Genomic DNA, 18,402 nt, shown 5'->3' on the forward strand with positions numbered 1-18,402 from the left:
AATCATACAAATTTATAGGAAGCACAACTACGACAACATCCTCAATCACTAGATCTAATGGAGATGGGGGGCCACGGTCGATAGATGTACCCCAAAATCTTCATTCTTGGTTTTCTCCCATAACCTCTTGAAGATTATGATACTTTGGTGTCCTTTGAGCACCTTGATAGGTAAATTCCTCCATACTTGACTCATGGAATTCATAGCATAACCACACAATAAAATTCTAAATGGAAGCATGCATGTAGACCCCATGGCAGTACCCTAGATATGTAATTTTTTTGGGGGGGGTTGAAGATTGGGACATCTTATTTTTCCTGAATTATAATTGATTATATGCACAAAATCTTTCATATTATTATAATTTTAACTATTTTTATTATTATCATATGATGATTATTATATTATAATTTCTTACATTGCTTTGTATTGTAAAAATGTCAGGATTCTGCTCTGCAGAGCATTTTGCCTTTGGAGATGATCTGCTGCACTTTCCTGAGTTACTAAACTAGCAGTTTGACAACTCAGGATTCCATGTTGGTGCTGATTACTCAGGTGTTCCACCTTCCTCGTAATTGCTCAGGCTTCTTTACTGAGCATGCTCACCCAGGACCTCGCCTGTTGTATTCTCTGGTTCTGCAGTTGTGCTGTTGGCTTGTGTCTCTGCTAGTGTTCTGATCTTTATATTCTGACCCTGGACTGTTATTTGACTTCTCTCTGCCTGTCCCCTGTTCCTGTCGTGACCTCCTGCCTTTTTGACCTCTAACTGTTACCTGACCATAGCTTTGCTTCTCCCCTGAATCTATTATGTGCTCTTCTGGATTTCTTACCCTCAGATATTGACCTAACTACGCCCCTGTTTTCTCCTTGTGCTCATACGTGTTGTAACGTCCTGGACGTGGATTCACTGGGCCGTGCACCGGACTCCCCCAGTGAGGCAACCCGGAGCTAACCCCTATACAGGGACTGTCCGATTACCCCACCAGAGGGCCTAGATGCACGGTAGCCGGAACACTAGGGGTATGGGATAAGAGTCCTTCAGGGATCTGTACAGGAATGTCTCTGAGTCCAACGGGCACCGTAGGCAGGACGGATGACTGGAACCAGATTCAGGTGCCAAGTAGGAACAGCAGACGGGGTCCGGGTCCAGCGAGATGTGCAGACTGATGTTTACCAGGTGAAGTCAGGGATCGGTGACGGGTTCAGGCTGATGGGAGATGGCGGTATCCTCAGCAGACAGTCACCAGGGGACTTCCTGGGGAATCAGCCGTCGGGACCGGGTTAGGGTGGCAGGCGGGCTCTGCGGAAGAGACATAGTTAAACGAAGACAAGGCACAAAGGGACCTGAACACCTGGCTATGGGAACACGTTGATCAGGCACCGCCCACATGGAAAGGAAATCCCAATATGCCCTGTACCTGTAATTGACCATATCCTGTTTCCGGGACGCTGGCCCTTTAAGAAGAGGTGAGTGAGCGCGCGCGCCCTAATGCGCATGCGCGAGGCTCGTGTGCCGGAGACCAGAGCAGGAAGCGGTGAAGCAGATGCAGGGGGACCAGACAGAGTGTCCTGGGTCGCAGGGAGACGCCGGGACCGGCGGGCAGGAGGTACGGAGGACGCAGAGGAGGGAGAGTGAGGGGGCAGCCGTGGGCAGGAGGACCGGGAACCGGAGCGGTGAGTGACAGACGGCGCCGGGACCCGGGGAGCCTGACATGTGTCCTACCTTTACCAGACCCTGGCTTTCCTGACTACTCCTCCATCCATACTTCCCATAAGTAGTGGCTAGCATCATAACAAACATTTTCATCCTGATGAGATTTTGGCATCATTTCCCATGTAGCAACAAAAGCATGAAGTGACTTATTCATCCGCAGCGTGGAAACTTCAAATTGGTTTACTACTTGTTTACATTTGAATACATTTACAGGAAGCAGAACTACGACAGCATCCCCAATCTCTGGGTCTAATGGGCATAGAGAGCCACGGTTGGCAAGTTCACCCCACAATCAATATTGTTTTTCTCCTATAACCTCAGATTATGATACTTTGGTGTCCTTTGAGCACCTTGATAGGTAAATTCCTCCACACTTGACCCATGGAATCCATAGCACAACCACACAATAAAATTCTAAATGGAAGCATGCATGTAGACCCCATGGCGGTACCCTAGATGTGATATTTTGGGGGGTTGAAGACTGGTGCATCTTATTTTTTTCTGAAATATAATTGATTACATGCACAAAATCTTTCATATAATCATTTTGGCTATTTTTATTATTAATATTAAATAGTTAAATAGTTATTATATTACAATTAAAGTATTTTAAGGGGCACGTTGCGTCTCAATTTCCTACCAATTACTTATACCTCTGTTTTATTATTTCCCATTCACTGACAAAGGCTGAAACCTAATATTTCACACAACTGTGATTCTGGCTCCATTGTAACATATGAGAGTTTACGAGAGGACCGATACATTGTAACAAATCTCAGGGAATGTTATTTGTACTAATGTGTGTAGTTAACAAAGAATACAATATATAATTGCAACAAATCATCAGATGTGAGAAGTTTTAGACCAATAATAGCTGTAAACTACAATGTTCCTATTGCAGCACACGGCGATCTTTCGCATGGTTAGGAGTATAAATACGTTATACTGTTACGTACTATTTACATAAAGGCGGGAAACCCCTTTACAATCTGAGGTCTGGACAGGTTTCAGAAAGGGGAACAGTAAAACTACATGGGCCCCGGGTCTTGTTATTACAGCTTATTGGATATTCTCTTTTGAACTCATGTGTTAAAGTTTTCATTAGGACCAAATGTCTGTAATATTCTCTATAAACCAATATATTCGCCGGAAACAGCAACACTGCTTCCCACCAGCCCTAGAATGTGAGTCCTCACCGCAAAGTCATGCTCTGATTTATTAAGGACATGAATTCAACACTTTGTTAGAATAGAAAACAACAAGATCCCATTCTAGACTAAGATACTGGATCAGTGCCCAAGACACTCCGCGTCATTACACTAACTACTGTAACACTGCCCCCTGTAGATAAAACGAGAACTGCGATAATACTAACCTTATATATTAAAGAAGAAATGTCAAAGTACTGTCCATTTGTACAAGAATATAACTACTATAATACTGTCCCCTATGTACAAGAATATAACTACTATAATACTGCCCCCTATGTACAAGACTATAACTACTATAATACTGCCCCCTATGTACAAGAATATAACTACTATAATACTGCTCCCTATGTACAAGAATATAACTACTATAATACTGCCCCCTATATACAAGAATATAACTACTATAATACTGCCCCCTATATACAAGAATATAACTACTATAATACTGCCCCTATGTACAAGAATATAACTACTATAATACTGCTCCTATGTACAAGAATATAACTACTATAATACTGCCCCTATGTACAAGAATATAACTACTATAATACTGCCCCCTATGTACAAGAATATAACTACTATAATACTGCCCCTATGTACAAGAATATAACTACTATAATACTGCTCCTATGTACAAGAATATAACTACTATAATACTGCCCCTATGTACAAGAATATAACTACTATAATACTGCCCCCTATATACAAGAATATAACTACTATAATACTGCCCCTATGTACAAGAATATAACTACTATAATACTGCCCCCTATGTACAAGAATATAACTACTATAATACTGTCTCTATATACAAGAATATAACTACTATAATACTGCCCCTATGTACAAGAATATAACTACTATAATACTGCCCCCTATATACAAGAATATAACTACTATAATACTGCCCCTATGTACAAGAATATAACTACTATAATACTGCTCCTATGTACAAGAATATAACTACTATAATACTGCCCCCTATGTACAAGAATATAACTACTATAATACTGCCTCTATGTACAAGAATATAACTACTATAATACTGCCCCCTATGTACAAGAATATAACTACTATAATACTGCCCCTATGTACAAGAATATAACTACTATAATACTGCCTCTATGTACAAGAATATAACTACTATAATACTGCCCCCTATGTACAAGAATATAACTACTATAATACTGCCCCTATGTACAAGAATATAACTACTATAATACTGCCCCTATGTACAAGAATATAACTACTATAATACTGCCCCTATGTACAAGAATATAACTACTATAATACTGCCCCTATGTACAAGAATATAACTACTATAATACTGCCCTTTTATACAAGAATATAACTGCTATAATAATGATTCTTATATAGAAGAACATTGTAGTGATATAATTTTCAGATTATCGGCGTCTTCGCCCTTGGCTGTCGGCGTCTCTGATGACACACTGGATAGCTCACACACTCCATATGACAATCGCCCGTTTCTGTTGCATTGTTTCCTCGTATTATTGAGAACAGATTGTTACTTTTCAGAACACAATGAATAATTATTTCCATTTCCAGCAGTGGATATGTAGATTTTTTTTTTAAGAGTGGAGGGATCATCTTTGGTGATAGATTTTGGCGGTGCACATATGTGGCGGTATATTCCTTATAACGAGGCATAGAAAGGGTGAATTTGGGCTGCAGGGCAGCATGGGTGGCCGCCGTAGTATCTGCTGTCCTTCACTGCGAGGCGTTCTCCGGGCACAGATCCATCTTGTCTCAATTGAAAAAGAAAAAAAAAATGAAAAGAACTAAAAAATGGTTTTCCTCGCAGAGACGGCGGAGCGCCCTCCGTGGCGTTTTCTTCCATATTAGGGCACACCTCTGAGGCTGGAGCTCACCTCTGGCTGCAATCTACACGAAAATCACTAGTTCCTAGGTTTAACGGGAACATCTCTGATGGATTAGGATGGACTGAGGCCGATTTGGCAGAGAAATGGCGGATTCCTGTGTCTGCCGGCCTTATTTATGGGGGTCTGCGCCCTAATGTGCCTCACTTCATAGGGGAGCTGTGTAGTGTGAGGACGGCTGTACCAATAGTTTGTGCTTGCGGTGACGATAAACTGAACCTACGACCGGGAATATCCAACAAAAACCAATAGAGATGTCGGATTATTGGAATTTCCGGAATATCGGAATTTCCTAGAATAAAACCTAGGCTAAGTTCACACTTCCATTGTTTTCAATCCGTCAGGTCCGTCAGCAACGGATCAGTTGTTTTTTAGATGTCAACTGATGCAACTGATGTGTTTTTCACAGGATTCCTTTCACAGGAATCCTGTGAAAAAACGGATCAGTTGCGTCCGTTGCATCTGCTGTGCGTCCGTTTTTTGACGGATCAGTCATGATCCGTTTGTGTTTGGGACAGCCCAGTGGGCGTGCCAAACATGCTGGGCATGCTCAGTAGAGCATGACGGAATCCAGCGCTGGATTCCGTCGTAAGACGGATTACGACGGAATCCAGCACCATAGACATACATTGCAAGTGTGATGGATGGCGACGGATTCCTGCGTGGTGCGTTGTTTTCGACGGCCCGAAAAACGTTACATTCTGCGTTGCTCCCCGCCCGGCGGTCAGTCAAAAAACGACGGACCGCGACGCAGCGGACGCAACGCAGGGTCATCAGTCGCAATCCGCCACTAATGCAAGTCTATGGGACACAACGGAATCCGCTAAACGGATTCCGTTGTTTACCATAGCGGCGGATTTCGACTGATACATTTTAGCGGAAATGTGAACTTAGCCTTAGCCTCTTTTTTTGTCCAGTTTTCCCATTGTAGGGCTGTTTTTTTTTATTTTGCGCCCAGTTGGATTTTTTTGTGGTTGTTGTTATTCTTTTTCTTGATGTTCTTGTTGTTATTCTTTTGCTCTTGGTGTTATTGTTGTTCTTGTTCTTCTTGTTGTTCTTTTGCTCTTGGTGTTATTGTTGTTCTTGTTCTTCTTGCTGTTCTTTTGTTCTTGGTGTTAAAGGGGGCTTTACCCACTGCGACATCGCTAACGATATATCGTCGGGGTCACGTCGTTAGTGACGCACATCCGGCGCCGTTAGCGACATTGGAGCGTGTGACACCTAGGAGCGACGAACAACGTGCGCAAAAACGTCAAAAATCGTTGATCGTTGACACGTCGCTCCTTTTCATAATATCGTTGGTGGTGCATGGCGCTGGTTGTTCGACGTTCCTGCGGCTTCACACATCGCTATGTGGCAGGAAGGAGGTGGGCGGCATGTTCCGACCGCTCATCTCCGCCCCTCCGCTTCTATTGGACGGCCGTTTTGTGACGTCGCACAAACTTCCCCCTTGAAGGAGGGATTGTTCGTTATCAATAGCGACGACGCAGAACAGGTATGTGCGTGTGACGCTGCCGTAGCGATATTGCCAACGACGGGGCTTATTATTCTTGTTCTTTTTGTTCTTGGTGTTCTTGTTGTTATTGTTCTTCTTGTTGTCCTTTTGTTCTTGGTGTTGTTGTTGCTTTTGTTTTTTTATTCTTGGTGTTGTTGTTGCTCTTGTTCTTTTGTTCTTGGTGTTGTTGTTCTTGTTCTTCTTGTTGTTGTTCTTTTGTTGTTGGTGTTATTGTTCTTGTTCTTCTTGTTGTTGTTCTTTTGTTCTTGATGTTGTTGTTCTTCTTGTTGTTCTTTGTGTTGTTGTTGCTATTGGTGTTATTGTTGTTGTTCCTTTGTTCTTGGTGTTGTTATTGTTCTTGTTGCTGTTCTTAGTTTTGTTGTTGTTCTTGTTCTTCTTCTTCTTGTTGTTCTTAGTGTTATTGTTTTCTTGTTCTTTTTGTTGTTGTTCTTGGTGTTGTTGTTGCTGTTCTTCTTGTTCTTGGTTTTGTTCTTGTCTCCTTCTCGTAGTTCTTGGTGTTATTGTTCTTGTTCTTCTTGGTTTTCTTGGTGTTGTTGTTCTTCTTGTTCTTTTGTTCTTGGTGTTGTTGTTCTTTTGTTCTTGGTGTTATTGTTGTTCTTTTCGTTCTTGGTGTTGTTGTTGCTGTTCTTCTTGTTCTTGGTTTTGTTATTGTTCTTCTTCTTGGTGTTATTGTTCTTGTTCTTCTTGGTGTTGTTCTTGTTCTTTTGTTCTTGTTGTTCTTCTTCTTGTTTTTCTTTTGTGCTTGCTATATTGTTGTCTTGTTCTTCTTGTTGTTCTTTTGTCCACAGTGTTATTGTCCTTGTTCTTCTTGTTATTTTGTTCCTGTTGTTGTTCATTTTGTTCTTGGTGTTATTGTTTCTCTTTTTCTTTTGTTCTTGTTCTTCTCTTTGTTGTTCTTCTTGTTGTTAGTGGTATTGTTGTTCTTTGTACTCATTGACAGTTTTTGTACCAAATTGTTCAAAATGGCGCAGATTCACAAGATTCATAAATTTGGAGCAAAATAAAAAAGAGCCCCAATTCATCATTCGCTTTTTTTTTTTATTTTCCAAAAAGTCACTTTTCTTCTTTTGTCCTGTGAAATCCGCTGACATTCATTGCACCAAATTCATCATGGCGCAAAGTTAAAAAAATTAGCTTTTTTTACCCCTGTCATTAACCACTTCAGCGACTGTTTGAGCCAAAAGTCGCATCTTTTTCTCAAAATTCAGTAAAACTTTTTTTTAAAAGGTGCACAAAAAAACACCCCAGGAGGGAGAGTTGGAGTAGAGTGATGCCAAATTTAGCAACTTTTTTTTTTTTTTTTTTTTTAAACGGTCGACATTTATAAATGAGCTGAAAAGATCTGGAATCATTAAAAAAAAAAACAAAAAAAAATAAAAAACCAATAGGACAGCACATAAAATAGTATTCAAAAAAAGGCAAATAGAAAATAAAATAATGAATTAGGTACCATGTTAACACACAAATAAAGGTGCAAAGGCAACAATAAATCAGAGCTCACTTTTGTTTTCGTTTTTTTTGCCTTTTTAGAGTAAAAAAAAGTTTTTTGCTAAAGAGTTGTAAAAATTTGTATAAAAGTGACGTAAAATCACTCCTCCGGTGGGACTGGACTCCATCGGGGCAAAAAATTATACTTTTTAAATTAAATCTCCGCTCACATTGGCAACTGTAAAAACAAATTGTACACATTAAAAAAAAAAAAAAGACTTAAAAAAGGCAAAAATTAAAAGAAAAAAGTTTGCAGGAAATCAAAAACGGGGTAAAAACACACAAAATAAAAAAAAAAAAAAAGACACAACCGCAATAATGGACCGGTACTAAAGAGTATGAGAAAAATGCATGAACCCACGTGCGTAAATTTGGAAAATCTGGAGCTAAAAAAAAAAAATCTAAAAAAGGCAACAAACACAAAATAAAAGTATAAATAAAAAAAAAAAAAAAAAAAGAAAAATCATCAAAAAATGCAAATGGTAATTTGGACTCATAGAGCGTGGGCATGTCTGGTTTTTGCCGTATTTGGACCGACCAGAGGTTGAGAGCTATTAAATTTTGCAATTTTATCATGAAAATTTTTGCAATTTTTGTAAGATCTCTGGTTGCTGTCAGCAAATGAAAGCATTGTTGCTCATTAGTTCAGATCTAGGGCTACTATGACACCCCATACACCTTCGACGGACTCTGCAGCCCACCAGTTCTCACAGCCGAGGATTTGCTACATTTGAATCCGGTCTTTCCATTCTGTTACAATGTGTCAGTACAGGTTTTTGTAGCCTGGAGCCCGGTAGGACGGACGGACTGTCTAGACTGGATGCACTTGTAGCAAACCTACTACAAGCCTACATCCTCGAAATGTGAGTGACACAGATTCTATTCACTGACAGCAAGCAGAGATACAAAATATGTCGAAAAATGTTTCATTTTGGGGAAATTTACCAACGTCGCCATAATGTGACATGAAGAGGAGTCAGCTTTCCCGATAATTTGCGTATAATGGCGCCGGGCGCCGCGGTCTCGTGTCCAGCTGAGACGCACATGTGGAGTCTGTTTCTCTCTGAATGGAACGACACTTCCTCTTAATTGACTCCAAACTCATTGTGGAATTTTTATGAACAGTTTCAGGAGGGGTAGAAATATTTCTGTGATTTTTTTTTTAAAGTTTTTTTCGGTAATAGACTGGTCTGCTGTTGTTCCAAGATGTCAGATCTTCTCTCTCGGGGAGGATGGCATGGCATTATTTTTTTAATACGGTCACAGTTGTGTATACACAATATTTCAGGTTTGGAGACAGATTCTTATTTGAAGGAGAGAATTAAGGTATATTTGCATAAAAATGGGTGACTCCTGTGCAGGGGTGGGCTGAGATCTTATGAGAGCAGGTCATTTACTCATGGGCGTAAACCTCTCAGGAGCGGGCTCAGATCATATGAGAGCAGGGTATTTACTCATGGGTGTAAACCTCTCAGGGGCAGGCTCAGATCATATGAGGGAGGGGCATTTAATCATGGGCGTAAACCTCTCAGGGGTTGGCTCAGATCATATGAAGGCAGGGCATTTACTCATGGGTGTAAATCTCTCAGGGGTAGGCATTTACTCATGGGCGTAAACCTCTCAGGGTCAGGCTCAGATCATATGAGGATAGGGCCTTTACTCATGGGTGTAAACCTCTCAGGGGCGGGCTCAGATCATATGAGGGCAGGGCATTTACTCATGGGCGTAAACCTCAGGGTGGGCTCATCATACTAGGGTAAGGCCTTTACTCATGGGCGTAAACCTCTCAGGGGTGAGCTCTGATCATATGAAGGCAGGGCATTTACTCATGGGCGTAAACCTCTCAGGGGCAGGCTCAGATCATATGAGGGCAGGGCATTTACTCATGGGCGTAAACCTCTCAGGGGCAGGCTCAGATCATATGAGGGCAGGGCATTTACTCATGGGCGTAAACCTCTCAGGGGTGGGCTCAGATCATATGAGGACAGGATATTTACTCATGGGCGTAAACCTCTCAGGGGCAAGCTCAGATCATATGAGAGCAGGGCATTTACTCATGGGCGTAAACCTCTCAGGGGCGAGCTCAGATCATATGAGAGCAGGGCATTTACTCATGGGTGTAAACCTCTCAGGTGTGGGCTCAGATCATATGAGGACAGGATATTTACTCATGGGTGTAAACCTTTTAGGACGGGCTCAGATCATATGAGTGTGGGGCATTTACTCATGGGCGTAAACCTCTTAGGGGTGGGCTCAGAACATATGAGGGCAGGGCATTTACTCAGGCATAAACCTCTCAGGGGCGGATTTAGATCATATGAGGGCGGGGAATTTACTCATGGGCGTAAACCTCTTAGGGGTGGGCTCAGATCTTGAGGACAGGGCCTTTACTCATGGGCGTAAACCTCTCAGGGGTTGGCTCAGATCATATGAAGGCAGGGCATTTACTCATGGGTGTAAATCTCTCAGGGGTAGGCATTTACTCATGGGCGTAAACCTCTCAGGGTCAGGCTCAGATCATATGAGGATAGGGCCTTTACTCATGGGTGTAAACCTCTCAGGGGCGGGCTCAGATCATATGAGGGCAGGGCATTTACTCATGGGCGTAAACCTCAGGGTGGGCTCATCATACTAGGGTAAGGCCTTTACTCATGGGCGTAAACCTCTCAGGGGTTGGCTCAGATCATATGAAGGCAGGGCATTTACTCATGGGTGTAAATCTCTCAGGGGTAGGCATTTACTCATGGGCGTAAACCTCTCAGGGTCAGGCTCAGATCATATGAGGATAGGGCCTTTACTCATGGGTGTAAACCTCTCAGGGGCGGGCTCAGATCATATGAGGGCAGGGCATTTACTCATGGGCGTAAACCTCAGGGTGGGCTCATCATACTAGGGTAAGGCCTTTACTCATGGGCGTAAACCTCTCAGGGGTGAGCTCTGATCATATGAAGGCAGGGCATTTACTCATGGGCGTAAACCTCTCAGGGGCAGGCTCAGATCATATGAGGGCAGGGCATTTACTCATGGGCGTAAACCTCTCAGGGGCAGGCTCAGATCATATGAGGGCAGGGCATTTACTCATGGGCGTAAACCTCTCAGGGGTGGGCTCAGATCATATGAGGACAGGATATTTACTCATGGGCGTAAACCTCTCAGGGGCAAGCTCAGATCATATGAGAGCAGGGCATTTACTCATGGGCGTAAACCTCTCAGGGGCGAGCTCAGATCATATGAGAGCAGGGCATTTACTCATGGGTGTAAACCTCTCAGGTGTGGGCTCAGATCATATGAGGACAGGATATTTACTCATGGGTGTAAACCTTTTAGGACGGGCTCAGATCATATGAGTGTGGGGCATTTACTCATGGGCGTAAACCTCTTAGGGGTGGGCTCAGAACATATGAGGGCAGGGCATTTACTCAGGCATAAACCTCTCAGGGGCGGGTTTAGATCATATGAGGGCGGGGAATTTACTCATGGGCGTAAACCTCTTAGGGGTGGGCTCAGATCTTGAGGACAGGGCCTTTACTCATGGGCGTAAACCTCTCAGGGGTTGGCTCAGATCATATGAAGGCAGGGCATTTACTCATGGGTGTAAATCTCTCAGGGGTAGGCATTTACTCATGGGCGTAAACCTCTCAGGGTCAGGCTCAGATCATATGAGGATAGGGCCTTTACTCATGGGTGTAAACCTCTCAGGGGCGGGCTCAGATCATATGAGGGCAGGGCATTTACTCATGGGCGTAAACCTCAGGGTGGGCTCATCATACTAGGGTAAGGCCTTTACTCATGGGTGTAAACCTCTCAGGGGTGAGCTCTGATCATATGAAGGCAGGGCATTTACTCATGGGCGTAAACCTCTCAGGGGCAGGCTCAGATCATATGAGGGCAGGGCATTTACTCATGGGCGTAAACCTCTCAGGGGCAGGCTCAGATCATATGAGGGCAGGGCATTTACTCATGGGCGTAAACCTCTCAGGGGTGGGCTCAGATCATATGAGGACAGGATATTTACTCATGGGCGTAAACCTCTCAGGGGCGAGCTCAGATCATATGAGAGCAGGGCATTTACTCATGGGCGTAAACCTCTCAGGGGCGAGCTCAGATCATATGAGAGCAGGGCATTTACTCATGGGTGTAAACCTCTCAGGTGTGGGCTCAGATCATATGAGGACAGGATATTTACTCATGGGCGTAAACCTTTTAGGACGGGCTCAGATCATATGAGTGTGGGGCATTTACTCATGGGCGTAAACCTCTTAGGGGTGGGCTCAGAACATATGAGGGCAGGGCATTTACTCAGGCTTAAACCTCTCAGGGGCGGGTTTAGATCATATGAGGGCGGGGAATTTACTCATGGGCGTAAACCTCTTAGGGGTGGGCTCAGATCTTGAGGACAGGGCCTTTACTCATGGGCGTAAACCTCTCAGGGGTGAGCTCAGAACATATGAGGACAGGATATTTACTCATGGGCGTAAACCTCTCAGGGGCGGGCTCAGATCATTTGAGGGCGGGGCATTTACTCATGGGTGTTAACCTCTCCTTTTTTCCCTCTCTCCAGCAGTTACAATCTCACCTCCCTGAAGCCGTACTATCAGGTGGATGATACCGAGGACAACCCGTACATCTGCTCATCTCACCGAGACAACGGGATGTTGAAATGCCAGGACATCCCCCCCAAAATCGACTGCTCCAATTTCAACTTCCCAGAGCTCAGCAGCGGCAGGAACAACTGTGATCTAAACCAGTACTACAACGTATGCGAAGCCGGAGAGCTGAATCCTCACAAGGGGGCCATTAATTTTGATAACATTGGCTATGCCTGGATAGCCATTTTTCAGGTGAGAAAACATAAATAGATGGTATTTTATGGAGGCGGGGGAGAAATTATCGGCATGGGTCCATTATGAATCATAACAACCCCTTGACCCATTTAATATCCCTGGTGGTGTTCACATTACTTCCACTAGATGGCACTAGCAAACTTTTTCCCCTCTGGAGAAAATAAGTGATTTGCATTTTTTTCCCATGGAGCATTGCTGTACAGAACTGGTCTCCTTAAGGAGTGTAAGCACCTACGTAAATTTACCAATCTGGTCAGTTTTTGTGGCCACGGGCCCATGGGTATTAACCCAAATGCCGAAATAATCACTACGGGGTGTTAGATACAGACTCAATCAATGTGAGAATGGAGGGAAGACGCCTGCACATTGCTTTTATCCGGTTCTGCTGTCACTCCTGATTTCTTCACCGTGTCCCGTCAGGAACATCCTAATCACATCTCACCCATCCTTAACGCGTTTTACATGAATCGTCGCAGTTTCCCGCTCCTTCATTTAATTACTTATTGCTGCGTCGTGTAAATCTGCGCGGTTCTCTTTGCACCTCGCTAACTCAATCACAACTGGCAAGACGCAGCTCCCCTAAGAATACAAATTTACAACACAGGAGGGGGGCGTCTTAAAGGGCAGGCACAATCTTAAAGTGTTCTCTAAATAAAGGCGAATTCTTCTGCAACTTTCCAATGTGTTTCAGGTCCTCAGATTTTTTTTAAGATCTCTGCTTGCTTGCTTATATTCTAGTTTGATCTAGTTTTGTGTACACAGCTGAGGATTTGTTCCAATGTATCAGTGTAAATGCATTTCCTGCTTTGGATTCTGGACTAAATACCTTTGCTACAGCAATACATTGTAATAGCTATGGACTAGGTCAGAACTAGTTTTCATTCACTTCCAGCAAGCAGAGATTTTACAGATACATATGAGATGATTAAAACGGGACACACGCTTATTAAATCTGTATTCTAAAACAAAGGGTAAATATGTGACAACCGACTCAGACAATATTACATGGCACCAGCAATAACTATCCTTACTCCACACAGAATTGAAAGAGTTAATACGAAAAAAAAAACCATGACAGCGCCTCCCCTGTCTACAGGTTGTGTGTAGTATTGCATGATCAAAGCTTTATTAAAGTGAATGAATCTATGTTGCAATACCACACACAACCTGTGGACTAGAATTTTTTTGAATAATTTTGCCCTGGTTTTATAATGTTGGTATATATAGTAGCTACCACTAGAGGGCGCTAAGTTAAACTTAACTTCTTGACGGGGTGAGTTTTTCAATTGTGTGCTTGAAAACAAAAAATCCAGGTGGGGTAAAATAGTAGAAAAAAAAATAATTTTTAATGTTCTCTATGGAATACCAAATATTTATATATTATAATTAATATTTTAATAATTTAAATTAATTATATATATATATATATATATGTGTGTGTGTGTGCGCTTGTGTGTGTGTGTGTATATATATATATATATATATATATATATATATATATGTATGTATATATATATATATATATATATATATATATATATATATGTATATATATATATATATATATATGTATGTATATATGTATGCATGTATGTATATATATATGTATATATATATATATATGTATGTATATATGTATGCATGTATGTATATATATATGTATATATATATATAAATATGTATATATATATATATATATTTATATGTATATATATATATATGTATATATTAATGTACAATATAAAAAAGTAATATTTTAACGGAATACCAAATATTTATATATTATTACTAATATTTTAATATTTATACATTATAAATTATTTTTTAATATTGAGTTTTTCAATTGTGTGCTTGAAAAAAAAATCCAGGTGAGGTAAAATAGTAAAAAAAGAATAATTTCTAATGGAATACCATTATGGAATACCAAATATTTATCTATTCTAATTAATATTTTAATAATTTAAATTCATTATATATATATATATATATATATATATATATATATATATATATATATATATATATGTATATATATATATATATATATATATAATGTACTGTATATATATATATATATATATATATATATATATATATATATATATATATAAATAATATTTTAATGGAATACCAAATATTTAGATATTATTATTTTAATATTTACATTTATACATTATATATTATTTTTTAATATTGTATAGGAAAATATATTATATATATATATTATATAATATATATATATATATATATATAATATTTACATATAAAATGAATCTTTTTCTGGAATGCCAAATATTTATATAGCATAATTAATATTTTAATATTTCTACATTAATTATATTGTAATGTAAAATATATAAAAAAAATATATTTTTATGAAATTCCAAATATTTATATATTATAATACATATTTTAATATTTATATATTAAAACATTTTAATATTAAGGTATTTTATATGTAATATTTCTATTTTTTTAGTTTTTATTTTATTTTAATAATTTATTTTAATAGTTTTCAATTGGGAAAATGGGGGGTGGGAATAATTCAAATTTTTATATTTTAAAAACTTTTTTTTGATTAATCTTTATTCATATGCACAAACACTATTAATTGCAATACCACAGTAGTAAAAATCACCCCCATATGGAGCCATTAGGAGAACACAGAGGACAGGGACTGTGGCCTTTAGTAGATCTCAAACTGGTGATCTATAAGGATCCTGCAGTTATATCGGCGTGAGGGAAGAATGCAACATAGACAGTGTCAGACTGGAGCAGCAAGTGCCCACCAGTAACATTGACTCTGGGGGCCACTGATCAATTACATGCAAATATTACATTCACAAATTTACCGTCTATATAATAATATACTGCGTAGTTTGTAAAATGAATGATGAGACGCTTCCTTTATCTCTACGTAGTGAAACAAGTATATTGTGCCAACTACTGATCATTTTGGCTGTGACATACCACTGCAGAGGGGCCCACCAGAGGATTCTCCGGCCCTCCTGTGGGCTAGTCCAAGCCTTAACAGAGATAGCATCCGTTTAAATGCTGTCAGAGATTGACAGCAGCATCTAACCGGACATACAACAGCAATTGGAGCTCTATAAACACTGCTGTTAGAGGCAGGTGCTGTTCTGTCAGGAAGGAGTTAAAGTGGTCTCCGATACTAGTCAAAAATGAAATACAGTAGTGCTCACCCTCCCTAGGTCCAGCGCCGGATGACACGAGCTACTGAGCTGAGTGATTGGCTGCAGCAGTGATGTGCCTATTTGATTACCTGTACTATAGACTACAATACCACAGTAGTAAAAATAAGTCTCCAAGGGCGCCTACAGGAGCACAATTAAAGAAGTGATGGGGGCCTCTTCAATAGGTCACTGACCCACAATTGTGTTGCCAGGATATGGAGGGCAGGGGCAAAGGCCACTTATGCAACGTGGATAGCAACCGTATAAATGCTGCTTTCAGAGATTGACAGTGGCATCTAAACGGTTACAGCAGCAATTGGAGCTCACTGCTGTTAGGCCTCTTCCACATATCCGTGCAAAACAGTGATGTTTTGCACGGACCATGTTGAAGATACGTATGGCACTCCGTGTGCCATGATTTTGACACATGTATGTTTTCTGTGTGCTATCCGTAATAGCACACGGAGATCAGGAACGTTTTACTCACCTGTCCCCAGCGCTGCTGCTTCTGGATGTGCAGTGCAGTGAATATTCATGAGCATAATGAGCGGGTCCTGAAGCAAGCAACAGCAGCGCCGGAGACATCTGAGTATAGAAAATCATTCTATTTCAAAGACACGTGTTTTCTCCAGTACGAGAAAACCTCAGTGTGAGGTCCGTGTGATATCAGAAACAGACATGTCACCGTGTGGAGCACACGGACACACATATACTCCACACGGACACACGACAAAACACGGATGTGTGCGTAGACCCATTGATTTTAATGGGTCTTCATATGTCCGTGTCTCCGGTACTTATGAAAACGGACGTCATACGTACCGGAATCACGGGCATGTGAATGGGGCCTTAGAGGCAGGTGCTGGCTGTATTACACAGCCTGCATTTGTACCAATACATCTTATGTCGGGAAGGAGTTACAGGGGTTTTCCCACTTTTAAGACACCAACAAAATCTCTTTAGGATATGTGCACACACTGAGTTTTTTTGTTGCAGAAATTTTCTGCACCTTGTGGCAGAACAACGGGCAGGGTCAGAGGTAACGAGCTGCACAGTGTATTACCGGGCTCACGCATTTTTCGGGCGTTTTTTTTTTTTGGCTGTAAGGCTAAAAAATGCAGGAAAAAATGCGCCAACAATTGACATGTTGGTTCTTTCTGCACCCAAAATTGCAAGTGTGACGCCCCTGGACTATCAGGTTGTCACAGGGTACTGCATAAACTGCCCTTCCGTGCCATATTCCGCCTCCCTATTGGTTCTGGGGCACTAACTAAATGGTGTTGCCTCCAACAGCAAAACAAATCCTAGAGATACCCTGCACCACACCCACCAGACACACCAGTGGACGGCTTGAGTGGAATAGTCGCCCACCTGGGGGGGTCAGGGAGGGGAGGTGAGGAGTGTAGTCAGAGAGAGTGTGTGTAGCAGGAGAGAGGAAGTTGGGAGCCGTGGCTCCTGGAAAAGCTTTCTAGGTTGCAGACGGTGGTCTGGGCCTAGAGGAGTCGGACCCCCGGTTGCAGGGGATTGTGGCAAGGTGTCTGGACTTGTCAAGGAGGACAGCCGACAGCCTTTCACTGTCACCGGTCCGGGATCGAAGGCACGACGGGATACACGGACCCTAGATCGGGGAGTAGCTTCAGGCAACCTGACAATTCACCTGAGAACGGAGCCCTTATGATCTGTTCCCACCCGCTCCAGAATCGGGCCACTAGTGTGACGAGGGGGATAGGACTTTCCAATCCAAAAAGGTCCAGAAAATCCCAAGTGTGAGCCCTGAGAGCAAGCTCCCACACTTAGCCATAGTGGGGAGCGGGACCCGGCTAGTTCCATACTACTGGGCCACCAAGCTGAAGTCAAACTTAGTGCCAGGAGGCAGGTCACGGATCACCAGGCAACACTATAGGGGACGGGACCCGGACGAGCTCCCCTCAGTGGTACTCAGAGAATTGGTTTACCCAGTTGTCAGCGTCTGCTTATGAACTGAGTGAGTCCGAGAGTGACCCCTGCATCCCACGGCATTCCTACACCGAGTCCCGGGGCATCCCCCTACCCGTGGAGGATTACGACACCTTGCTGCCCCACTTCATCACCCCGGGTACTCCCAACGGCAGCGGCGGTACTGCCCAAATTACCGTACACCACGGGTGGTGTCACAAACTATATATCAACTTCCCTGTAAATATCCCCTTTACATTCGAGTGGCCGCATGATCCCCGGGTCCGGAGACCCTCGAACCATGGAGAACCCGGGTCCGAGCAGCCCGGCTGCTTCCACGGGGACGGCACACCTCGAAAAAAGAAGCAACGTGCGCATAGTACTTTAGAGTTTTAATGATCTTTGATGGCATAAGGATAGACATGCGGATATGGGCAACAAACTGCACCAAAAAAAGCAACGTGTGCACAAGGCCTTAATCTGTCCAGTCGTTATCGGAAAAACCAAAGCTTAAAACGCTCTTAAGATATATTCAGCAGAGAATATTGTTCTTTAGCGGAGATAGGCGTCTTAAGTGTCTGTGGTGTTTGGAGCGGCGG

The 18,402-nt window shown here is 41.9% G+C and overlaps 1 protein-coding gene across 3 annotated transcripts in view; it reads left to right on the top strand.

Annotated features, from left to right (window-relative positions):
- The window catches only part of CACNA1H (calcium voltage-gated channel subunit alpha1 H), a 300,253-nt gene that overhangs the window by 94,075 nt on the left and 187,776 nt on the right, over positions 1-18,402 (top strand). For all 3 annotated transcript variants that reach the window (XM_075318332.1, XM_075318334.1, XM_075318333.1), the window contains one exon: positions 12,392-12,671. In XM_075318332.1, the coding sequence (XP_075174447.1) occupies positions 12,392-12,671 (280 nt within the window). The remainder of the gene's footprint in view (positions 1-12,391; positions 12,672-18,402) is intronic.

The sequence above is a fragment of the Anomaloglossus baeobatrachus genome, chromosome 7 (assembly GCF_048569485.1).
Source record: "Anomaloglossus baeobatrachus isolate aAnoBae1 chromosome 7, aAnoBae1.hap1, whole genome shotgun sequence".
NCBI lineage: Eukaryota > Metazoa > Chordata > Amphibia > Anura > Aromobatidae > Anomaloglossus > Anomaloglossus baeobatrachus.